We start from the raw sequence: 25907 nt of genomic DNA, 5'->3' as shown, positions 1-25907 counted from the left end.
AATTTGCCTGACAAGCTAGAGTGAGAAAGAAGATGAGGTGAGTCACCTGTGTGTCGACAACTAGACTGTGAGCTGTAAACTTCCATCACACCTAAAGAAAGGTGAGGTGAGGCATCTCAGAAAAGCACACAGGCACACACACAGGCACATGCATACACACATGCACAGGCACAGGAACATACATACACACATGCACAGGCACAGGAACAAACATACACACATGCACAGGCACATACACAGGCACACACACATGCACACACACGCACATACACACATGCACAGGCATACACACACGCACAGACACACATGCACAGGCACACACACATGCACATGCACAGGAACATACATACACACAGACAGGCACAGGAACATGCATACACATATGCACAGGCACATACATAGGCACACACATGCACAGGTACAGGCACACACATACACACATGGACAGGCACATACATAGGCACACACATGCACAGGTACAGGCACACACATACACACATGCACAGGCACACACACAGGCACACACATACATATACACAGGCACACACTCAGGCACATGCATACACATATACACATGCACATACATATGCACACACAGGTACACAATGCACATACGCACAGGTACACACATACGCATACACACAGGTACATACATACACAGATACACACATGCACAGACACACACAGGTACATACACACATGTACACACATGCATAGGCACACACAGGTGCATGCACACATACACAGTCCACATGCACAGGTACATACATACACACATGCACAGGCACACACAGGTACATACACACATACACAGGCACATGCATACACACATACACAGGTACATACATACACACATGCACAGATACACAGGTACATACACACATGCACAGGTACAAACATGATCTTAAAAAGAAAGCCCAACACGGTGTGTGTGTGAAAGGCTATCAGGCACAGGTAACCAGCATCCACCTCACTACCAGGCAGCTGAGCAGAGGCACAGAGGGGTGGACTGGTGAGGAGAGGTGAGGTGTGGAGAGGGCACCATGTGGGCGGAGCTGGAGGCGGCAGCATGGCCTGGGGAGGGTGTGGACTTTGGGCTCTGGAGAAGGGGTGAGGGCCTGGGCCCGGCACGCGGAGGGAAGTCCGGCCTCAGCAGCGCGAGGGTCTGCTGGTGTGCGAGGGGGCTACATGCACACACACGTATAAAGGGGCGGGCGTGCACTTCTGCGACGGCGGTGAACCCAGGTCAAGTCTGCCACAGGCTTCACAGACTGGGTCCTGCGATGCACCGCCCACACCCCAAGCATGGGACAGACACTCACCTGCGGCCAGGAAGCTGCGGCCAGGGGACGACACAAACAGGCTCCGGGGGGAGATGGTCACCACTGCGTCTTCTTCACCTGTGGGCTGATTTGGTCAGGGGCTCCCCTCCGGCTAGTCCTCCTAATCTCAACTGAAACTCAGTCTGGACCCTGACTTTCCTGAAGATTATTTATTTTTCAAAAATATCTTCTTTTGGGAGTCGGGCGGTGGCGCAGTGGGTTAAGCGCACATGGTGCAAAGCACAAGGACCGGCGTAAGGATCCTGGTTCGAGCCCCCGGCTCCCCACCTGCAGGGGAGTCGCTTCACAGGCGGTGAAGCAGGTCTGCAGGTGTCTGTCTTTCTCTCCCCCTCGACTTCCCCATCTCTCTCCATTTCTCTGTCCTATCCAATAATGACAGCAATAACAATAACTACAACAACAATAAAAAATAAGGGCAACAAAAGGGAAAATAAATAAATAAATAAATTTTTAAAATCTTCATTCTGGGAGTCAGGTGGTAGTGCAGCAGGTTAAGAGCACATGGTGCGAAGTGCAAGAACTGGCTCAAGGATCCTAGTTCGCGCCCCCGGCTCCCCACCTGCAGGGGAGTCGCTTCCCAGGCGGTGAAGCAGGTCTGCAGGTGTCTGTCTTTCTCTCCCCCTCTCTGTCTTCCCCTCCTCTCTCCATGTCTCTCTGTCCTATCCAACAACAGCAATGGCAACAGTAACAACAACAAGGGCAACAAAATGGGAAAAATGGCCTCCAGGAGCGGGGGACTCATAGTGCCGGCACCCAGCCCCTGGAGGATATATATATATACATATATTTTCCCTGCTTTCTTTTTTTTAAATTTTTTTATTTATGACAAAACCATAGGATAAGAGGGGTACAACTTTGTACAATTCCCACCCCCAGAACTCCGTACCCCATCCCCTCCCCTGACAGCTTTCCTATTCTCTATCCCTCTGGGAGCATGGACCCAGGGTCACTGTGGGAGCAGAAGGTGGAAGGTCTGGCTTCTGTCATTGCTTCCCCTCTGAACATGGGCGTTGGCAGATGGATCCAGACTCCCAGTCTGCCTCTCTCTTTCCCTAGTGGGGAAGGGCTCTGGGGAAGCGGGGCTCCAGGACACATGGGTGGGGTCATCTGTCCAGGGAAGTCTGGTCACATCCTGCTGGCATCTGGAACCTGGTGGCTGAAAAGACAGTTAACATACAGAGCCAAACAAATTGTTGACCAATCATGGACCTAAAGGCTGGAGTAGTGCAGATGAAGTGTTGGGGGTGCTCCATTTTGTAGAGAGCTAGTAGGCGTATTCTAGTTACATTCCAAAGGGCCTGTGGCTATACTGGTGCTTTGTTGTTGTTGTTGTTGTTTTTGCCTGAGCCTGAAATCTGATATGCAGGTGGATCCAAGTTATTGTCTGGGGAGATGATGTCATGGCTGGAAAAAGGACCAGAAAGCTGGATCAGGGAAGAGAGTAGCTCCTTAATATGGGAAAGGTGATAAATATTGTTGACTGTAAACCCCATCGATTTGATGTGATCTGGGGCCCATAATTAGCTTAGGAGCCTGTGTGACCTCTGCATCCCTGTAGATCTGAGCTCACACTCTGTGATCAAGAGTAGGAACGTTCCAAGCTGCCCCAATATCAGGACCCATCTTCCTCAGGTGTAGCACAGAGTGTGTTGTCCAGCCTCCCTTCGGAGGATATACATATACATATGTTTAATTATATATATTTATTATTGGATACAGAGAGAAACTGAAATGGGGAGGAGGAGGTAGAGAAGGAGAGAGAGAGAGAGGCACCTGCAGCCCTGCTTCACCACTTGTGAAGCTTCCCCCCTGCAGATGGACACCGGGGACTTGAACCTGGGTCCTTGCGCACTGTAATGTGTGCGTTTAACCAGATGCGCCACTGCCTGGCCCCCAAGACTCTTTTTATTCTTTTAAAAAAAATCATCTTTCTTTATTTATAGGATAGAGACAGCCAGAAGTCGAGAGGGAAGGGGAAGATAGAGAGGGAGGGAGGCAGAGAGACACCTGCAGCCCTGCTCCACCACTTGTGAAGTTTCCCTGCAGGTGGGGGCTGGGGGCTGAACCCCGGTCCTTGCGCACTGTAACGTGTGCGCTCAACCAGGCGTGCCACCACCCGGCCCCAGGACTTTTTATTAATGTGGTTTTCAAATGCCGTGCTCTGTTGTGCGATGTCTCCTTTCTCGCTCACTTGTTCGGGTTCAGGGCCACGTGCCCACCCCTTCCCGGGCTGCACTTGTCTGTGTGGAGATGCGGCAAGAGAAGGAGAGGCTAGAGCTCCTCTCAGCACCACAGCACCCCCATTCAGTGCCAGGCCATGCTGGACCATGGCAACGGCGCACCCTACCCGGTGAGCTTCCTCGGCCCCTGCTGGGCGGTCCTGTTTTGTCTGAGTTTACATGAAGAAAGGGAAGCACTGACAATTGAGCTTGTTCTGGAAGAGCACACTCAGTGCTGAGAGACGGGCAGCGGGCGGCGACCCAGGACCGCAAGGGCCGGGAAACAGGCTGCTCTGTGTTCCTTCTGCTGTGACCTGCGGTGACCTCAGGGCCCCTGGCATGGGCCTTGGGACTCTGCTCTGTTCACATTTGACCTTTTCCCTCTCTAGTGGGCCAGGCACGGTGGGCACACCTGGCTGAGCACTTACGGCACCACCACAAGGACCCAGGTTCGAGCCCCTGGTCCACACCTGCAGGGGGGCGCTTCCTAAGTGGTGAAGCAGGGCTGCGGGTGTCTCTCTGTCTCTCTCTACCTTATCTCCCCTCTGAGTTTCACCTCATCAACCACCTGAAGGTGGAGACATCTACGTCAGTGTGGAACAGCCCAGGTGGTCGGGGTGTGTGTGTGTCAGCAACCTCTCGGGCTTCAGTCCAGCTGAGTTCTGCTGTGTGTCTGTTTGCTCACCAGATGCTGGTGAGGAGTGATGGCAGGCAGGAGGGAGTCCTCCCTCGTGTGACCAGCGTCTGCTTTAGCATGTCGTCTCTGAGGGGCTGCCGTAGCACTCTGGCTGCTCCTCTTGCTACATGTATCTCAGCACTGATGATGCAGATATGGAAAACCCAGGAAGAAAGTAGTGAGTTCCAACCCTGACACCATCTCCCCAGAAAACAGCCCGGGTCCGCCTGCATACCAGAGGTCAGGCTCAGGCTCAGGCCATGGGCCCCTCGGAACAGACCTAAACTAGACCTACTAGCTTTTTCCAAATCCCCACCTGCTCTATTCATGCCTGGAGGTTCATGATTAGTCAATTCGCTCTGCTTTCCACCTTAACTCCTTTTCAGCCACCAGGTTCCAGATGCTGCCGTGATGCCAACCAGACTTCCCTGGGCAGACGACCCCACCAATATGTCCTGGAACCCTGCCTCCCCAGAGTCTCACCCCACTAGGGAAAGAGAGAGACAGGCTGGGAGTATGGATCCACCTGTCAACAACCATGCTCAGCAGGGAAGCAATTCCAGAAGCCAGACCTTCCACCTTCTGCACCCCACAATGACCCTGGGTCCATACTCCCAGAGGGATAAAGAATAGGAAAGCTATCAGAGGAGGGGATGGGATACGGAGTTCTGGGGGTGGGAACTATGTGGAAATATACCTCTCTTATTCTATGGTCTTATCAATATTTCCATTTTATAAATAAAGAAAAAAAGAAAGCAGTAAGTTATGCAGAAAACCAATTACAAATACTTGTAGGTTTTAAACAAAGTATAAAATGATATGCTACCTTTAGAATTTTGACCTTTGGTGATTTGAATCGGGTGTTTGGAGATACCTTGGATATTCTGTTAATAATAAGAAACACAACTAGTCAAAATGTCTACAAATTATCTTAAAGTAACCACTTAAGGATATTTTAAATGTGTTGCATTTTACCAAACGTTAACAAAATAACAAACACTAACACAGTACCCTTGACATTAATACTGAATACAGTAGCCCTGGAGGTTGCGCTGAGCTGAGCTGAGCATGGCACAGACACTCAAACATAGGTCTTATGCTCTTTCCCCGGTACTGCATACACCACAGTGAGGCTCTGTTCTCTTTCCTCTCCTTGATCTCATAAAGAAATAAAGACATCTTGAAGAAATACTGAAAAAATATGGACAACAACTATGTAATATTGAAGCTCAGTTTTGGATGGGTACACACCAAATCTACCTAGCGAATGGGGGAGTATTCAGGTCCTGGAAAAGGATGGCGAAGGAGGCCTAGGTGCGAGGGGTAGAGTTTATGTGGGAAACTGAGATATGTTGCACATGGACCAACGACTGTATTTTACTGTTGACTATAAACTATTATCCCCCCAATAAAGAAAAAAAATAGAAAACTTTTTTCACCAGCGTTATTATTATTATTTTTTTGTTTTTTTACCAGAGTATTCCTCAGCTCTGATTTATAGTGGTGTGGAGGATTGAACTTGAGATTTTGGAGCCTCAGGCAAGAGAGTCTGTTTGCAGAGTCACTATGTTGTCTCTCCCACCCCACCAGCATTATTTATGTCTGGGTTCAGCGCCTGCATAACTCCACTGTTTATGGCAGCTATGTTTTTCTTTATCTCCTTTTTTCTTTCTTCTTTCTTTATTTCTTTTTTTCTTCAGAGTGAGAGATAGAGACATCATTGAGAGGGAGATTGAGAGAGAGAGAGAGGGAGAATCTGAGAGAATGCATGACACCGGCAGCCCTGCCCCACTGCTCTGCATGTAGAAACCAGGTGCGTCTTTACAGTGTCCAGGTACAGAAAGATTCCACAAGCAACACACACTGCAGCAGTAAGCATAAAGAATAGACAACACATTTGATGAGATTAAAACAGAAAACACCCGTACCCCAAAGACAATGGATGCAACGTTTTGAAAAATAAAGTCTAGCCTGGGAGAAGGTATCTATATGAGCGAATGAAAGTTCAGAAGCCACAATTAATACATGACTTTTATAAGTAATAACAAAAAGGTGAATCACTAAAAAAATGGCTCAAACAATAAAAGAAGTCCAAATAATATTATAATTATTGCATTCTTGCCCCTAAAGACTTAAATGAGATAAATTTATCTATCTTTACATAATTTATCTTTGTTCTTGCAGTTCCTAAGTAAGATATTTATAAGTCACATTGGGGGTTAATACAAGTATGTTTTTTGCAGGGAAAGGATGAATTACTAAACTGAAAATGGGCAAAAGAGACAATCAGGAAGTCACAGGAGACGACGTAATTCACCAGAAAGGAGAATCCGTAATTCACCAGAAAGGAGAATCTGTAATTCACCAGAAAGGAGAATCGGTAATTCACCAGAAAGGAGAATCGGTAATTCACCAGAAAGGAGACGCCATAATTCAGCAGAAAGGAGAATCCGTAATTCACCAGAAAGGAGAATCTGTAATTCACCGGAAAGGAGAATCTGTAATTCACCAGAAAGGAGAATCTGTAATTCACCAGAAAGGAGAATCGGTAATTCACCAGAAAGGAGAATCGGTAATTCACCAGAAAGGAGACGCCATAATTCAGCAGAAAGGAGAATCCGTAATTCACCAGAAAGGAGAATCTGTAATTCACCGGAAAGGAGAATCTGTAATTCACCAGAAAGGAGAATCTGTAATTCACCAGAAAGGAGAATCTGTAATTCACCAGAAAGGAGAATCTGTAATTCACCAGAAAGGAGAATCGGTAATTCACCAGAAAGGAGAATCGGTAATTCACCAGAAAGGAGACGCCATAATTCAGCAGAAAGGAGAATCCGTAATTCACCAGAAAGGAGAATCTGTAATTCACCGGAAAGGAGAATCTGTAATTCACCAGAAAGGAGAATCTGTAATTCACCAGAAAGGAGAATCGGTAATTCACCAGAAAGGAGAATCGGTAATTCACCAGAAAGGAGACGCCATAATTCAGCAGAAAGGAGAATCCGTAATTCACCAGAAAGGAGAATCGGTAATTCACCGGAAAGGAGAATCTGTAATTCACCAGAAAGGAGAATCTGTAATTCACCAGAAAGGAGAATCTGTAATTCACCAGAAAGGAGAATCTGTAATTCACCAGAAAGGAGAATCTGTAATTCACCAGAAAGGAGAATCTGTAATTCACCGGAAAGGAGAATCTGTAATTCACCAGAAAGGAGAATCTGTAATTCACCAGAAAGGAGAATCAGTAATTCACCGGAAAGGAGAATCAATAATTCACCAGAAAGGAGACGCCGTAATTCAGCAGAAAGGAGAATCGCAGAGGCTCCTGGACGGCGCTGCTCAGACCAGGGTGTGGTGGGCGGTCTGGGGGCATGGAGCACAGAGCGCGTGGGGAACAGGTTCTTTCCCTCCTGCTGCAGGACAGCTGGGAGCCTCTCCCGCCATAGAGCACGTGGCGGCATTCAGTGTGTGATGCCGAGCGCCCAAAGACACGTGGGGCCAGAGCCTGACAGGGAGACCCGGTCTAAGGGCCAGGCCACTCTGTATCTTTCTTCTCTAACTGAAGCTGTGTTTTTAAAAATATTTATTTATTTATTTATTTATTTGTTTATTTATTCCCTTTTGTTGCCCTTCTTGTTTTATTGTTGTAGTTATTACTATTGTTGTTGTTGATGTCGTCATTGTTGTGGGATAGGACAGAGAGACATGGAGAGAGGAGGGGAAGACAGAGAGGGGGAGAGAAAGACAGACACCTGCAGACCTGCCTCACCACCTGTGAAGGGACCTGCCTGCAGGTGGGGAGCCGGGGGCTCGAACCGGGATCCTTAGGCCGGTCCTTGCGCTTTGCGCCACCTGCGCTTAACCCGCTGCGCTACCACCCGACTCCCAGCTGTGTTTCTAAGTGTGAAACACTGAAATGCACCTCATGGGGTTTAATTTTTTTAGAAGAATCATCTTTAATTATCATTATTTATTTATTGGATAGAGAAATCAAGAGGGAAGGGGGTGGTAGGGAGAGAGGGAGAGACACCTGCAGCCCTGCTTCACCACTCGTGAAGGTTTCCTCCTGCAGGAGGACTCAGACCCTTGAGCGCTGTGATGGCGCTCAGCCAGGTGCGTCACACAATGAAATGCCACGCAGCCAAGGGGAGAACGACGCCTACCCCATCAGCATCAGCGTGGGGACAGCGAGCAGATAACAGTGGCTGATGAGAACCAGCTCAGAACACGTACTCTAGGCCACACCTCGTGTGAGGCCTAAGGTGCAGGAGCGAAGTGGGAGGGGAGACCGGCGCTCCTCTTTCTAAGAAGATGGTGGGATGACCACTGAAGTGGAGGGCTGTGACCCTGTGACCCTCCAGCATCTTATACTTGCAAGTGATGGGAAGCTACTTCTCACAGTCCCTGGCTCCCAACCCCCAAAGCCTCAGCACTTCCTAGGTGCTGGGAGTGAGGGGAGTGACTGAGCCCAGCTGCCAGCTGCGGTGATTCAGTGGCCTGGCCTGTGCGAGCGAGGAGGCTCCTGGGGGCCCAGGAGGAGAGGTCTGGGGAGCAGGTGGAGGACAGGCGTCCCATGCCACCTGGCCCAACCCAGTGTCACGGTCACTCTGAGCCACATGGGGTGGCGGGTCAGAAACCCACTCTGAACTTAGTGCTGCTCCCGTGTCACCCACCCACAGGTGGCTGAACCCACTGCCGCGGACAGACCCCGAGGACAGAAGGAAAGTCCAGCGTCACCACGTGGGCCACGTAGGTTGGACCCAGGCTGCTCAGGGTCAACTGCAACCCAGGCAGTGAACGGTGTCCTGAGTCCTGCGGGCCACCCTGGGGAGGGATCAGGGGGCCTCTGGCGGGCAGCCGGCTGGGCAGGGGTCCAGGAAGCCCGTCGGGCTTGTGGTGGGCACGAGTCTCGGGATGGGGGGCGTGGGACGGGTGTGTGAGGGTGTCTCGCTGGTGTGGAGGGAGACAAGCTGTCCCCACCCTGCGGCTGGTCCAGAAACCCTGCCACTTACTCAAACGTTGACCACAGTATGGTCGGATGTCAGCTGGACTTCAGCTCTGACCAAGAGCCAAGAACTAATACGAGCCAGCAGAAAACTGGACACACACTCAGAAAAGGAAGGTCACTAAAGAGGAGAAAGTCTCAAAAAGGAGCCAAAGCCAAAATCCATTCTGTTATAAATAAAGCCTGGCTTTTAACATTTCCAATCAATATCTATTAAAAATGGAACATTTTAAAAATGTAGACACTACCCTTGAATCAGAATGAGGACTTGGGACATGAAGCAACTCAGAAACACATCATGAAGGGCTCAGGTATTTTGATGAATTCTGAGCATGGCAGTGAAGTGAGGACAGTGACAAACTGAAATGTGAGGAGGGACATGCAGAGCCACACCTGATAAGGGGCATTCTGGTGAAGAGGCAAGAATGCAGCTGGCAGGAGCAGAGCAGTGACAAGGGCATTTGTTCCCAGGCAAGGCCTGCAGCATGAACCCTGCAGGAGCGGACTGGGGGGAGGAGAGCCAACATACAGGATCCATGACTGACCTGTGCCTGGGGTGAAGAACACCAGGGAGAAGCCTGACTACTGTCCACTCACGGGGTCTACAAACACTGGGTGCTCCCTTCCCTTTCCCTCCTCTCCCCTCCCTCCCCTTCCCTCCCTCCCCTTCCCTCCCTCCCCTTCTCTCTCTTCCCTCCTCTCCTTCCTCTCCTCTCCCTCCCCTTCCTTCCTCTCCCTCCCCGCCCCTCCCTTCCTCTCCCTCCCTTCACCTCCTCCTCTCCCTCCCCTCCCCTCCCTTCCTCTCTCTCCCACTCTCCTCTCCCTCTCCTCCCTTCCTCTCCCTCCCATCCCCTCCCTTCCTCTCCATCCCCTCCTCTCCCCCTCCCCTCCATTCCTCTCCCACTCCATTCCTCTCCCCCTCCATTCCTCTCCTCGCCTTCTCTCCTCTCCTTCCCCACCCCTCCTCTCCCTCTACTTGCCTCCTCTCTTACCCTCCACTCCTCTCCTCACCTCCCCTCCTCTCCCTCCCTTCCCCTCCCCTTTCCTTGCCCTTTGTCTCCCTCCCCTCCTCCCCTCCCCTCCCCTCCATCCCCTCCCCTCCACCCCCTCCCCTCCCCTCCCTCTATTCCTTTTCCGCCAGTGTTTGCTGAGGCTCAACAACTAACAGATCCTCACTCCTGGCATTTTTTTGGAAACAGGGTGAGGAAGACAGCGCAGGGAGACACCAGAGCACCACCCCACTGTTCAGGAGGTATCCCCTGTGGGGTGCTCCCTGGGGTGGTGGATACTCCATCCAGGCCTGGAGCTGTCCGCCAGGGCCTCTTCCTTCTCTCAGGGTCTGAGGATGAGCTAGGGAGGCCCCTGCCATGTGGTGCTGGGGTTCAGCTGGGGGCCTCATGCACACACACAGTAGAGCGCACACATACTAGAGCACACAAGGACCCAGGCAGTGAGCACCCGGTGAAGCACACACACACTAGAGCGCACGAGGACCCAGGCAGTGAGCACATGGTGAAGCACACACACTAGAGCGCACGAGGACCCAGGCAGTGAGCACATGGTGAAGCACACACACTAGAGTGCACGAGGACCCAGGCAGTGAGCACATGGTGAAGCACACACACTAGAGCGCACGAGGACCCAGGCAGTGAGCACATGGTGAAGCACACACACTAGAGCGCACGAGGACCCAGGCAGTGAGCACATGGTGAAGCACACACACTAGAGTGCACGAGGACCCAGGCAGTGAGCACATGGTGAAGCACACACACTAGAGTGCACGAGGACCCAGGCAGTGAGCACATGGTGAAGCACACACACTAGAGTGCACGAGGACCCAGGCAGTGGGCTCATGGTGAAGCACACACACTAGAGCGCACGAGGACCCAGGCAGTGGGTACCCGGTGAAGCAAACACACTAGAGCGCACGAGGACCCAGGCAGTGGGCACCCGGTGAAGCACACACACTAGAGTGCACGAGGACCCAGGCAGTGAGCACATGGTGAAGCACACACACTAGAGCACATGAGGACCCAGGCAGTGGGCTCATGGTGAAGCACACACACTAGAGCGCACGAGGACCCAGGCAGTGGGCACCCGGTGAAGCACACACACTAGAGTGCACGATGACCCAGGCAGTGAGCACATGGTGAAGAACACACACTAGAGCGCACGAGGACCCAGGCAGTGAGCACATGGTGAAGCACACACACTAGAGTGCACGAGGACCCAGGCAGTGGGCTCATGGTGAAGCACACACACTAGAGCGCACGAGGACCCAGGCAGTGGGTACCAGGTGAAGCACACACACTAGAGCGCACGAGGACCCAGGCAGTGGGCACCCGGTGAAGCACACACACTAGAGCGCACGAGGACCCAGGCAGTGGGCACCCGGTGAAGCAAACACACTAGAGTGCACGAGGACCCAGGCAGTGAGCACATGGTGAAGCACACACACTAGAGCGCACGAGGACCTAGGCAGTGGGCACCCGGTGAAGCACACACACTAGAGTGCACGAGGACCCAGGCAGTGAGCACATGGTGAAGCACACACACTAGAGCGCACGAGGACCCAGGCAGTGAGCACATGGTGAAGCACACACACTACAGTGCACGAGGACCCAGGCAGTGAGCACATGGTGAAGCACACACACTAGAGTGCACGAGGACCCAGGCAGTGAGCACATGGTGAAGCACACACACTAGAGTGCACGAGGACCCAGGCAGTGAGCACATGGTGAAGCACACACACTAGAGCACACGAGGACCCAGGCAGTGGGCTCATGGTGAAGCACACACACTAGAGCGCACGAGGACCCAGGCAGTGGGTACCCGGTGAAGCACACACACTAGAGCGCACGAGGACCCAGGCAGTGGGCACCCGGTGAAGCACACACACTAGAGCGCACGAGGACCCAGGCAGTGAGCACATGGTGAAGCACACACACTAGAGCGCACGAGGACCCAGGCAGTGGGCACCCGGTGAAGCACACACACTAGAGTGCACGATGACCCAGGCAGTGAGCACATGGTGAAGAACACACACTAGAGCGCACGAGGACCCAGGCAGTGAGCACATGGTGAAGCACACACACTAGAGTGCACGAGGACCCAGGCAGTGGGCTCATGGTGAAGCACACACACTAGAGCGCACGAGGACCCAGGCAGTGGGTACCAGGTGAAGCACACACACTAGAGCGCACGAGGACCCAGGCAGTGGGCACCCGGTGAAGCACACACACTAGAGCGCACGAGGACCCAGGCAGTGGGCACCCGGTGAAGCAAACACACTAGAGTGCACGAGGACCCAGGCAGTGAGCACATGGTGAAGCACACACACTAGAGCGCACGAGGACCCAGGCAGTGGGCACCCGGTGAAGCACACACACTAGAGTGCACGAGGACCCAGGCAGTGAGCACATGGTGAAGAACACACACTAGAGGGCATTAGGACCCAGGCAGTGGGCACCCGGTGAAGCACACACACTAGAGTGCACGAGGACCCAGGCAGTGAGCACATGGTGAAGCACACACACTAGAGCGCACGAGGACCCAGGCAGTGAGCACATGGTGAAGCACACACACTACAGTGCATGAGGACCCAGGCAGTGGGCACCCAGTGAAGCACACACACACTAGAGTGCATGAGGACCCAGGCAGTGAGCACATGGTGAAGCACACACACTAGAGCGCACGAGGACCCAGGCAGTGGGCAACCGGTGAAGCACACACACTAGAGTGCACGAGGACCCAGGCATAGAGCACCCGGTGAAGCACACACACTAGAGTGCACGATGACCCAGGCAGTGAGCACATGGTGAAGAACACACACTAGAGGGCATTAGGACCCAGGCAGTGGGCAACCGGTGAAGCACACACACTAGAGTGCACGAGGACCCAGGCAGTGAGCACATGGTGAAGCACACACACTAGAGCGCACGAGGACCCAGGCAGTGAGCACATGGTGAAGCACACACACTACAGTGCATGAGGACCCAGGCAGTGGGCACCCAGTGAAGCACACACACACTAGAGTGCATGAGGACCCAGGCAGTGAGCACATGGTGAAGCACACACACTAGAGCGCACGAGGACCCAGGCAGTGGGCAACCGGTGAAGCACACACACTAGAGTGCACGAGGACCCAGGCATAGAGCACCCGGTGAAGCACACACACTAGAGTGCACGATGACCCAGGCAGTGAGCACATGGTGAAGAACACACACTAGAGGGCATTAGGACCCAGGCAGTGGGCAACCGGTGAAGCACACACACTAGAGTGCACGAGGACCCAGGCAGTGAGCACATGGTGAAGCACACACACTAGAGCGCACGAGGACCCAGGCAGTGAGCACATGGTGAAGCACACACACTACAGTGCATGAGGACCCAGGCAGTGGGCACCCAGTGAAGCACACACACACTAGAGTGCATGAGGACCCAGGCAGTGAGCACATGGTGAAGCACACACACTAGAGTGCACGAGGACCCAGGCAGTGGGCAACCGGTGAAGCACACACACTAGAGCGCACGAGGACCCAGGCAGTGGGCAACCGGTGAAGCACACACACTAGAGCGCACGAGGACCCAGGCATAGAGCACCCGGTGAAACACACACACTAGAGTGCACGAAGACCCAGGCAGTGAGCACATGGTGAAGCACACACACTAGAGTGCACGAGGACCCAGGCATAGAGCACCCGGTGAAGCACACACACTAGAGTGCACGAGGACCCAGGCAGTGAGCACATGGTGAAGCACATACACTAGAGTGCACGAGGACCCAGGCAGTGAGCACATGGTGAAGCACACACACTACAGCGCATGAGGACCCAGGCAGTGGGCACCCAGTGAAGCACACACACACTAGAGTGCATGAGGACCCAGGCAGTGAGCACATGGTGAAGCACACACACTAGAGCGCACGAGGACCCAGGCAGTAGGCACCCGGTGAAGCACACACACTAGAGCGCACGAGGACCCAGGCATAGAGCACCCGGTGAAGCACACACACTAGAGTGCATGAGGACCCAGGCATAGAGCACCCGGTGAAGCACACACACTAGAGCGCACGAGGACCCAGGCAGTGAGCACATGGTGAAGCACACACACTAGAGTGCACGAGGACCCAGGCAGTGAGCACATGGTGAAGCACACACACTAGAGCGCATGAGGACCCAGGTTCAACCCTTGGTCTCCACCTCAGCGGGAAAGTTTCATGAGTGATCAAGCAGGGCTGCTGGTGTCTCTCTTTGTCTCTTTCCCTCCGTAACTCCGCCACCCTTCTAAATTTCTCTATGTGTTTCATAAGTATATAAATAATTTTTTTTAAAATAAAAACAACATTGAGACACCACTTCACTCCTGTGAGAATGTCACACATCAGAAAAGGCAGCAATAACAAATGCTTTCGAGGTTGTGTGTACAAAGGGGCCCTCCCGCACTGCTGGTGGGAATGTCAGTGGGTCCAGCCCCTGTGCAGAGCAGTCTGGAGAACTCTCAGAAGGCTGTGAATCTGCAGTTCCTCTCCTGGGGATAGATCCTAAGAAACCAAACACACCCATCCAAAAAGATCTGTGTAGACCCATGATTATAGCAGGACAATTTGTAAGAGCCAGAACCTGGTAGCAACCCAGGTATCCAACAACAGATGAGCGGCTGAGCAAGTTCTAACACACACACACACACACACACACACGAATATTACTTATCTGTGAAAAATGGTGAATTCACCTTCTTCACCTACCTTGGATGGAGCTTGAAGGAATCGTGTGATATGAGATAAGTCAGAAAGAAAAGGATGACTGTGGGATGATCCCACTCATGGACAGAAGTTGAAAAACAAGATGAGAAGAGAAAACACAAAGCAGAACGTGGACTGGAGCTGGTGTGTTACATCAAAGTAAAAGACTCCGGGGTTGGGGGAGGTCCTGGAACATGAGACAGACAGACAGACAGACAACTACACTGAGACTCTTCTCACAGCTAGTCACTAGTTTAGTTTAGTCACTTTTTCTTTCTTTCTTTTTTTTTTGCTTCCAGGGTAATCACTGGGGCTTGGTGCCTTCACCACGAATCCACTACTCCTGGAGGCCATTTTTTTCCATTTTGTTGTCCTTGCTGTTGTCATTATTACTTTTATTGTTGTCATTGATGTTGTTGTTGGATAGGACAGAGAGAAATGGAGAGAGGAGGGGAGACAGAGAGGGGGAGAGAAAGACAGACACCTGCAGACCTGCTTCACCGCCTGTGAAATGTAAATGGGAAAAGCAAAGAAGGGGGAGTGGGAACAGGGTGTCCCTTTTGTCCTTGGCATTGGGCTGCCTGACTTCCTGGAAATGAAGAGCGTCCCCAGAGTTCATGCGTCCTGTTCCCCCCCCCCCCCCCCCCCCGCTCTGATCCCCAAACATAGTAGGTGTTAAACAAACACCAGCTGAAGGCACAAGCAGACTGAAACACGATCTGTCAGCACAGGAACATGCATGTGGGCGGAACATCAACTGGGGGTGTGGACTCTCTGTTTAGCAGGGACAGCGGACTTACAGGATGCTTGGCCGACAGTCTTCCGGTCACAGTCCCTGTCTGGCTCCACGTAGAGGAAACAGAGCCCTTTATCAGCAAGAGAGGGTCAGTGTCAGCTCCGGCTGCTGGGGGGGGGGGGGGGGCTGTGTGCCTGTGGCACTCCTGACCCTGCGCTGTCCAAGCCTCACACTCCACAGCAACCAGTTGGGAGAACAGGGGTCCCCTGGCCCACACAAAAGCAGAGCAGGGTGCTGGGTCTCTTGTCTGTGCCACGCAGGTGCGGGAAGCCAGGGCTGCTGTCCCTGCTGCGTGGTCTCAGATGAGCCACAGAAAGATGTCACCTGACTGCGGGCTCCTCCTGTGGGGACCACGCTGACCACAGGAAGGAGACGCACTGGAGGCTGAGAGCACTTAGAATGCTTGGCTTTAGGGGCCAGGCGGTGGTGTCCATGTTAAAATGCATAAGGATTCAAGCCCCGCACCTGCTTCCCCCCCACACACACATGAGGGAAGCTTCACGAGTGGTGGAGCAGGGCTGCTCTCCCTCTCTCCTTCTCCCTCCCATCGCAATTTCTCTGTCTTGTCCAATAAAACAGAAAGGGGGAGAGAAGGGGAAATGGCCGCCGGGAGTGGTGGATTCACAGAGCTTGCACGGAGCCCCAGTGATAACCCTGGTGGCAAAAATAACAATTAATTAATTTAAACAGATAAATGATCAAACACGGGGCTTCAAGATATGGTCTCAACTTTAAAAGCAAGACTCGTGCCCATGTTTCCAGGTGTGAAGCCAGCACCTGCCCGGCTACCTCTGTCACGCAGGCCAGCAGTCCGTCTATGAAGGTCGACTTGATCTTGCGAACCTGCATTTCAAAGACACAAACGGTCACTGTCTGTGTTCAAGTATTGACACAGGAACAGTTGGATAAGCAGTGGGGTGTGGGTGTGTGATGTTGGCGTCACCTCAGCTGACTCCAGGAGGTGCTGAGATGGTCTGTGTGGTTCCCAGAATAAAACAACAGAGGAAGGTGTCACCGTACTCCTCTATAAATACCACATTTTATGGGATAGCACTGCGCCGGCGTGGCTGCACCATTCCTGAGCTGCTTTCCCACCCACAGTGAGACAAAGAGAGGGTGAGACATTAAGGCACGGAGGTGCCCCAAGGACTGTGGCTCCTCCCACATGGTGCCGGGGTTCAATCCTGGGTCACATATGCGACAGGGCAGACCCCCTAGTTGGCTGACTATTCCTGCAGCCCTAAATCTTAGATTCTGGAATAGTCCTTTCCTACTGAAAGGTTGCAGAGATAAACCAAGAGTCGCATATGCCTCTTCCTCCAGTGCCCCAGTGGTGTCTGTGTCTCAGTCCTCTCTATGCTTTGGGGACAAAGGGCTGTCACAGCCGCCCCTGTGGGAACAGCCCTGGGCGCCACCCTGTCCTGACAGCAGCAGGCCGGCTGGCTCACTATGACAGGCAGAGGTGTGAGCCACTGCGGCTGCGAAGCAGGTTCCAGAATGGGGCGCAGGGAATGCAGCAGGGCAGGAGAAGCTGTTGGCAGGAGGGGCGCCAACACATCAGCGGGCATGAATGCAGGGGGCCCACTGCTGGGGAGGAGGGGCAGGAGGGGCCCTGGGGTGGCGGGGGCGGTGGGGTGGCTCTACAGCAAAGGACTTCTGGTGTGAGGCCCTGGGTCCCCCCCCCAGCGAGGCATATGCCAGAGGATGCTCGCGTTCCTCACAGATGTACTCGCACACACACTCCAAGAGACAGCTTACCCAGCAGAGTGCACACCTTATCATGCGCTATTCTGGGCTTTCAATCCCAAGAGCCACACGGGACCGCCACAGACAGCACCACAGGGAGCGACAGGTGGTGCGACAATGCTCTGTGTCTCCTTCTGTCTCTGCCTCTTTCTTTCTACCTCCAGCGTTGTCGCTGGGGTGCGGTGCCAGCACCATGAATCCAGTGCTCCTGGCGGCCTTTTTCTCCGTTTTATTGGACAGGACAGAGAGGAATTGAGAGAGGAGGGACAGAGAAAGATAAGACACCTGCAGATGTGCTTTACTACTCATGAAGTGGCCCCCACACTTGAACCCATATCCTTGCGTGGGTCCTTATGCTCTGTACTGCGTGTGCTTAAGCAGGCACGCCCCCCACCCGGCCCTCTTTCTTCCTCTTTCTGATATTTATTTATTCCCTCTTGTTGCCCTCCTCTCTTTCATTCTGTGAAAATACTTTAACTCAGGACTGCTGAAGTCTGCTTCACTCCCAGGAGTTCCTCTCAGACTTCCATCCTTCTCCCACCCATGAGTCCGGGATTCGCAGCACCAAGCAGGGCCAGCTGCAGACCTGAGAGCCTGTTAGCTGTGCTGAAACGGGGAGGCTGAACTGAGCCCAGTCCCCTCAGAACGGTGAGGCTGCTTCAGTGACTGCACTGCTGCTAGCGGACGATGTGCGACGGTCCCCTCTGTCACCAGCTTACTTAAGAGGTCACTAACTTACCTGCCTGTACTCCAAGATTATCTTGGGCAGCGGATGCAGGTCTTGCAGAACATGTAACTAAAAGTGAAAATAGGTATCGTGAATCCAGTTCTCTTGACATGAATATTCCAAACACTTCTTTTCAGCTGGAGCAAGTCTAAATAGTCAGTATTCTGCACTGAACACACTTTCCACTTTCCAAAATGAGGATTCACAATAAACTCAGTTTACCAAATGTCTTAATCCTAATCGCTCATCAAATAATTGTTGTCCACAGCAGAGCTAAAGCACTTTACTTAGGCCTGGAAATGAGATTCCTCTTGAGATCTGGGTGGATGAAATCTAGAGCCAGGAGCGCAAGGACTGGCTTAAGGATCCCAGTTCGAGCCCCCGGCTCCCTACCTGCAGGGGGATCACTTCACAGGCAGTGAAGCAACTCTGTAGGTATCTATCTTTCTCTCCCCTTCTCTGTCTTCCCCTCCTCTCTCCGTCTCTCTCTGTCCTAACAATGATGACATCAATAACAATAATAACTACAACAACAATTTAAAAATAAGAGTGACAAAGGAAAAAAATACATAAATAAAGAAAAAAAAATCTAGACCCAGGGCGTGTGGAAATGGAGACAGAGAAACACCTGCAAGTGTGGAATCTGGTGATTTAGGGCCTCCAGTAACTGAGCCACTGTTATCTGGACAGTTTCAGGAGGTGATACTGCAGCGTGGTTAGGGGGTTTTGACTGAGAGGGAGAGACAGAGTGTGTGTGTGTTGCTCCAATTTTATGCCTATATGATCCTAAGCTTTTAATTTTTTTGGATTCTTTTTTTTTTTTTTTTTTTTTTTTTTGCCTGCAGGGCTATTGCTAAAACTTAGCGCCTGCACTACAAATCCACGGCTTCTGGTGGCAATTTTTTTCCTTTTGTTGCCCTTGTTGTTTATCGTTGTTGTTGTTATTGGATAGGACCAAGAGAAATCAAGAGAGGAGGGGAAGACAGAGAAGGGGAAAGAAAGACAGACACCTGGGGAGCCGGGCAGTAGTGCAGCGGGTTAAGCGCACGTGGCGTGAAGTGCAAGGACCAGCGTAAGGATCCTGGTTTGAGCCCCCGGCTCCCCACCTGCAGGGGGGGGTCACTTCACAAGCGGTGAAGCAGGTCTGCAGGTGTCTGTCTTTCTCTCCTCCCTCTGTCTTTCCTCCTCTCTCCATTTTCCCTGTCCTATCTAACAATGATGACATCAATAACAACAACTACAACAATTAAGCAACAAGTGCAACAAAAGAGAATAAATACATACATAAAACAAACAAACAAACAAAAAAGAAAGACAGACACCTGCAGGCCTGCTTCACCACCTGTGAAGCAACTCCCCTTCAGGTGGGGAGGCGGGGGCTCGAACAGGGATCCTTATGCCGGTCCTTGCGCTTTGCGCCATGTGTGCTTAACCCGCTGCACTACCAGCTAGCTCCCCGCTTTTTTTCATTTCAGTTAAGCGCAGAGACACAGAGAGGAGGAGACACCACGACACTACCCTGCCATCTATGAGATCCCCCGGTCCGTGATGTCCCCTCTGGTGCTGGGTGTTGAACCCGAGGCTCTGCATATGGTGCAGTGTAAGCCCTATCTTGTGGGCTGCTTTTCAGGTCACTTTTATTTATTTATTTGTTTGTTTATTTATTTATTTAGTTTAAAGATTCATTTATTTATTTAGGAGAGAGAGAAAGGGGGAACAGAGTTTCTCACTGGCATATGCCTCTGCCATATGTGATGCCAGGGAGTGTACTCAGGAACTCATCACTCAGCCTTGCAAGTTCGGTGCTCAAGACACTGCGCCGTCTCCCAGGCCACACACTTTTAATATTTTAAGTAAACACTAGAAAAAACTATATGAATATAAAGAATATGGTTAAATGATCTAAAAAACAAACATCTAATACACTGTCTCCCAGATCAAGAAGTGGAACACACTAACCTCCCCAGTGCCCTGCACTCCCGCTAACCTTGGTTATCTGGGAAGTTTTAAAAAGGTAACACTGCAACTGACTATGAGTTTTTAGTGTGTGTGGGGGGCTCTATATCTTACTGCCTTCAGCCATCAAGCTGCAGATGCCGCCTTGATGCCATCCTGACCTCCCTGGGCAGACGCCCTCACCCATGTGTCCTGGAGCCTCCCCTCCCCAGAGCCCTGCCCCACTAGGGACAGACAGACACAGGCTGGGGGTGTGGGTCCACCTGCCAACACCCATGTCCACTGGGGAAGGAACTACAGAAGCCAGAGCTCCCACCTGCTGCTCCCCATAAAGAACTGGGGTCCATATTGCCCCCAGGGGATGTTACAGGAAAATGTCCACGCTCATATCCTCCATCCATTTCAGAAGTAGGCTTTGTGCTTGTTCTTCCTGGTTTAGGAGCTGATATTCTGACACGAGGTTTTCTTTAGTCCCATACTGTAAAGATCTTCTATCACTCTCTGCCTTATTTCTTAGACTCAATCTTCTCACAGAGATATACTGATTTTTTACTGTTGACCAATTGATGAACTGGTGTTCTAAGATGTCTATATGCCTCAAAGACGTGAAGGTATTTTCTTTTACTTTTTAAAAAAATATTTATTTATTTATTTATTCCCTTTTGTTGCAGTTGCTATTTTGTTGTTGTAGTTATTATTGTTGTTGTTGGACAGGACAGAGAGACATGGAGAGAGGAGGGGAAGACCGAGAGGGGGAGAGACAGACAGACACCTGCAGACCTGCTTCACCGCCTGTGAAGCGACTCCCCTGCAGGTGGGGAGCCGGGGGCTCGAACCCGGATCCTTGCACCAGTCCTTGCACTTTGCACCATGTGCGCTTAACCCACTGCGCTACCGCCTGACTCCCAGGTATTTTCTTTATTTCTTCTCTCTCTCGCTCTCTCTGCCTCCAGGGTTATCACTGGGGCTCAGTGTTGAACTATGACTCCACTGCTCCAGGTGGTCATTCCTTCCTTTCCTTCCTTCCTTCCTTCCATCCAACCTTCTTTCCTTCCTTCCATCCAATCTTCCTTCCTTCCTTCCTTCCTTCCTTCCTTCCTTCCTTCCTTCCTTCCATCCAACCTTCTTTCCTTCCTTCCATCCAATCTTCCTTCCTTCCTTCCTTCCTTCCTTCCATCCAACCTTCTTTCCTTCCTTCCATCCAATCTTCCTTCCTTCCTTCCTTCCTTCCTTCCATCCAACCTTCTTTCCTTCCTTCCATCCAATCTTCCTTCCTTCCTTCCTCCCTCCCTTTCTCTCTATTTCTTTCTTTCTATTTTGTTTGATACAACAGAGAGAAATTGAGAGGGGAGGACAGACAGAGAGGGAGACAGACAGAGGGACACCTGCAGACCTATCTCACTGCTCATGAATCTTGCCCCCTGCAAGTGGGTACCAGGGCTCGAGCCTGGCCTTTGCATATAGTAGCACACGCACCACCACCAAGTGCCCAGAGTATTTTCTTATGGCGTCTTCTACAATTCATTTCCTGTACTAAAGCACAGCTCTGGCTTATGGTGGCACTGAACTTGGAACTTCAGAGTCTCTGGCAAGAATGCCTTCTGCATACCCATTGTGCTATCTCCCTCACCCTCATTTTACCTTTTATATTCAGACCTGCAATTCACTTGGAATTTCTGTGTGTCTAGAACTAGTCCCCTGTCCTTTGTCACCCATGTGAAGGGCTCCTTACTCACGGCCTCTGGGGGCCACCCTCTTGGAGCTTCTATGTTTTATACGCGTGAAGTCTCTGTGTTCTCTGCCCTGACCCACTAGTCCACTACTTTTCCTTGAATTAGGTCACATTGTACTAAGAATTAGTTCCTAGTAATCCTGATGGTTGAGTGGAGGCCAGTCTCCATACCCATTCGCCAAGTCCTCTGGAAGCACCACTATTTTCTGGAGAGCTTCTTGGGACTTTTTAGTAATCTGCATTTCCATATAAATTAGGGAGCTGGATGCCAGGCACAGTGGGTTAAGCGCACATGGCACGTGGTATGGGAGGTGGCATAGTGGACAAAGCATTTGACTCTCAAGCATGAGGTCCTGAGTTCAATCCCCGGCAGCACATGTACCAGAGTCATATCTTTTTTTCTTTATCTTCTATCACTTCTCATTAATAAAAAAATGAAATATTAAAAAAAATAAATTAAATAAATTTTTTTTTAAAAAAAAGCACATATGGCATGAAGCTAGGACCAGCGTAAGGATCCCAGTTCCAACCCCCAGCTCCCCACCTGCAGGGGAGTCACTTCACAAGTGGTGAAGCAGGTCTGTAGGTGTCTATCTTTCTCTCCCCTTTTTGCCTTACCTTCCTCTCTCGATTTCTCTCTGTCCTATCCAACAACAACAACAGCAGCAGTGACAGCAATAACAATAATAACATCAAGGGCAACAAAATTGGGGGGAAATGTCCTTCCAGGAGCAGTGGATTCATAGTTCAGGCACTGAGTCCCAGTATTAAAATAAGTAAATAAAGTAAATAAGTAAATAAATAAATAGGGAGTTGGCTTACCAATTTCTTAAAAGTTTTTTTAAAATGTAACTACTACTAGGATTTTTTAAGGATCATTTTGAATCTATAAGCCAAATTAGGGGAGAATGAGTGATATAATGTATCTCCATAAACCAGGGATCAGTCCTCTAAAGAGAGAGGACACAAGCACCTCGGCAGCAAGACACATGCCCAGAAGAGCCGGCCATGGTGCCCCCAGCAGACACTGAGAGACCCTCACCTCAAAGACCCTGGGCAGACACTGCTGAGCCCTCACCTCAGCACACATGAAAAGGACTTGTCACCTCAGTGCCCCTCAGCAACACAGTGAGATGCTCACCTCAGCATCCCTCAGCAGACACTGTGAGACCCCACCTCAGAGTCCTGCAGCAGAGAGTATGAGACCCTCACCTCAGTGCCCCTCAGCAGACACTGAGACCCTCACCTCAGTGCCCTCAGCAGACACTGTGAGACCCTTACCTCAGTGCCCTCAGCAGACATTGTGAGACCCTACCTCAGTGCCCCTCAGCAGACACTGAGACCCTCACCTCAGTGCCCTCAGCAGACACTGTGAGACCCCACCTCAGTGCCCCTCAGCAGACACTGAGACCCTCACCTCAGTGCCCCTCAGCAGACACTGAGACCCTCACCTCAGTGCCCTCAGCAGACACTGAGACCCTCACCTCAGTGCCCCTCAGCAGACACTGTGAGACCCTCACCTCAGTGCCCCTCAGCAGACACTGAGACCCTCACCTCAGTGCCCCTCAGCAGACACTGAGAGACCCTCACCTCAAGGCTCCTCAGCAGACACTGTGAGACCCTCACCTCAAGGCTCCTCAGCAGACACTGTGAGACCCTCAACTCAGTGCCCCTCAGCAGACACTGTGAGACCCTCACCTCAGTGCCCTCAGCAGACACTGTGAGACCCTCACCTCAGTGCCCCTCAGCAGACACTGTGAGACCCTCACCTCAGTGTCCCTCAGCAGACACTGAGAGACCCTCACCTCAAGGCTCCTCAGCAGACACTGTGAGACCCTCACCTCAAGGCTCCTCAGCAGACACTGAGACCCTCACCTCAGTGCCCTCAGCAGACACTGTGAGACCCTCACCTCAGTGCCCCTCAGCAGACACTGAGACCCTCACCTCAAGGCTTTTAGCAGACACTGTGGGGACCCTCACCTCAAGGTCCCTCAGCGACACTGTGAGACCCTCACCTCAGTGCCCCTCAGCAGACACTGAGACCCTCACCTCAAGGCCCCTCAGCAGACACTGTGAGACCCTCACCTCAAGGCTCCTCAACAGACACTGTGAGACCCTCACCTCAAGGCCCCTCAGCAGACACTGTGAGACCCTTACCTCAAGGCCCCTCAGCAGACACTGTGAGACCCTCACCTCAGTGCACCTCAACAGACACTGTGAGACCCTCACCTCAAGGCCCCTCAGCAGACACTGCGAGTCCCTCACTTTAAGGCCCCTTGTCACACACTTCGGGGACCCTCACCTCAGCGCCAGCCAAGAGGCCCCCTCTGGGGGTTGAGCATGCAGGTGTACTGAGCTGAGGACAACCCACCCCTGACGCCGACGCATTCCACAGAAGAGCTCTCCCTCCCCCCCCACACCCCCAGAGTGCCCGGACACGGAAGATTCTGCCCCATGTCACTAAGCATCACGTGGTGGAGCAGCATAGATGGGGTGGTGGGGTGTGAGAGTCATAGCCCCAAGCAGGCCCCCACTTGGCTCTGCCTCACCCCGGGGCACCCCTTCCGCTCTGCCCACCATTCTGTCCACCCAGGTGGGGGGGTTGCTACACGCCCTCTGGCCCAGCAGGATGTCCCCAAAGCCTCTGTCCTGTCCAGCAGGCCGGCCCTCCGTCACCCCAGGGTGTTTCTTGAGCACAGGACTTCCCACAGATCCAACTGCGCCTGGCAAGGAGTCTCGCTTGGCATCAGCATCTGTCAACACGCATCCTGACACAGCCGACCCCCTCAGGTTCCCCATCTGCTGGGTTCCCAGGGGGGTGCAGGAGGCAGGGCAGGGAACCTTGGCTGTGGTTCCAGGGCCACGCCGGGCACTTCCTGGGAAGCGTCTTCTCAGCTGTCCGCTGAGTGAGGAGAAAGGCTAAGCTCATCTGCACGGAGCCCGTCTCTGTGGGAAACTAAGGCCACCGTGGCCCTTCTGGCCAAAGAAAGCACATGGCAGCGGAAGAGACCGCGTTCTGCTCCTGCTCCAGGCTCTGGCGGGAGGGGAGGCAGGAGCAGCAAAGGGAGGGCAACACTGCCGGCTGGTGCCAGACCGGAATAAAGCAGCCCCGTTCAAGGGCAGGCTGCAGGGCACTGAGCGCTCCCCAGCCGCGGGCACTGCACCCTGAGACCAGACACCCAGCCGGTGCTCCGGACAGACAGCGCAGCGAGTCCAGCCGGCTGGGTGCCCATCAAGGCCGCCTGCGCCCATGGATGTGCCGGGCAAGTGGGAGCATCTGTGCTCCTATAGCAGGCGGTGAGCCGTGAGCCGGGCACAGTGGACAGCCGGGCAGTGACGGGCCTTCCTGCCTTTCTGGAACAGCCCTGCAGCTGACAGCCAGAGGCCAGCAGTGCGGGGGGGGGGGGGGGGGATCTCTGCAAGCAGGCAAGTGGGGGCTGCAGGGAGGACAGGCGTGAGGAGGCCGGGGGTAGGGCCAGATGCTCGGCCCGGGGGCAGCTGAGTGTTTTCTGAGTGTGCACGTGGACCTACGGAGGACGCCACCCCGTGGCTGTGGGGCACCCGGGGGGCCTTCGAAACCCGCTCACGTGGAGCAGATGGCCACGACAGGAGAGACTCCTTACCACGGCCTCAGATGTGGACGGCTGTCCCCGTGGTCCTGGCCTGGGCATACTCTTCTGAGGGCTCAGCAGATGCAGCTTGAGCTTACCAAACAGGACCTGTGACCAGAGCAGTGACAGAGGATGCGTCAGGGGAAGAAGTGAGCACCATCAGGACAGAGGTCGGGACCCACACTCCAGAGCAGGCTGCCTCCGACTTGGTGCTACGCCCAGCGGCGACGGCATTGAAGCAATGACTCTCGACGTGAGAACATGAGGAGACGGCCTGTTTTTGCTGGCTTACTGGAAGAGTCATGGTATATTTCTCTTTTTCTATGTGAAAATGGTAGTATTGCACCTGGTTG

General features: G+C 52.5%; 1 protein-coding gene across 10 annotated transcripts in view; it reads right to left on the bottom strand.

Annotated features, from left to right (window-relative positions):
* The window catches only part of POLN (DNA polymerase nu), an 86495-nt gene that overhangs the window by 25080 nt on the left and 35508 nt on the right, over positions 1 to 25907 (bottom strand). For all 10 annotated transcript variants that reach the window (XR_009549058.1, XR_009549057.1, XR_009549059.1 and 7 more), the window contains 6 exons: positions 25567 to 25662; positions 18268 to 18324; positions 16572 to 16625; positions 15787 to 15852; positions 5065 to 5122; positions 1323 to 1400 (listed from right to left, as the gene is read on the bottom strand). Coding sequence is in view for 7 of the 10 variants with exons in the window: in XM_060188353.1 (XP_060044336.1) it covers positions 1323 to 1400; positions 5065 to 5122; positions 15787 to 15852; positions 16572 to 16625; positions 18268 to 18324; positions 25567 to 25662 (409 nt within the window). In the remaining 3 variants the exon portion in view is untranslated. The remainder of the gene's footprint in view (positions 1 to 1322; positions 1401 to 5064; positions 5123 to 15786; positions 15853 to 16571; positions 16626 to 18267; positions 18325 to 25566; positions 25663 to 25907) is intronic.

This window comes from Erinaceus europaeus, chromosome 3, assembly GCF_950295315.1.
Source record: "Erinaceus europaeus chromosome 3, mEriEur2.1, whole genome shotgun sequence".
Classification (NCBI taxonomy): Eukaryota; Metazoa; Chordata; class Mammalia; order Eulipotyphla; family Erinaceidae; genus Erinaceus; species Erinaceus europaeus.
This window is presented reverse-complemented; position numbering and strand designations above follow the sequence as displayed.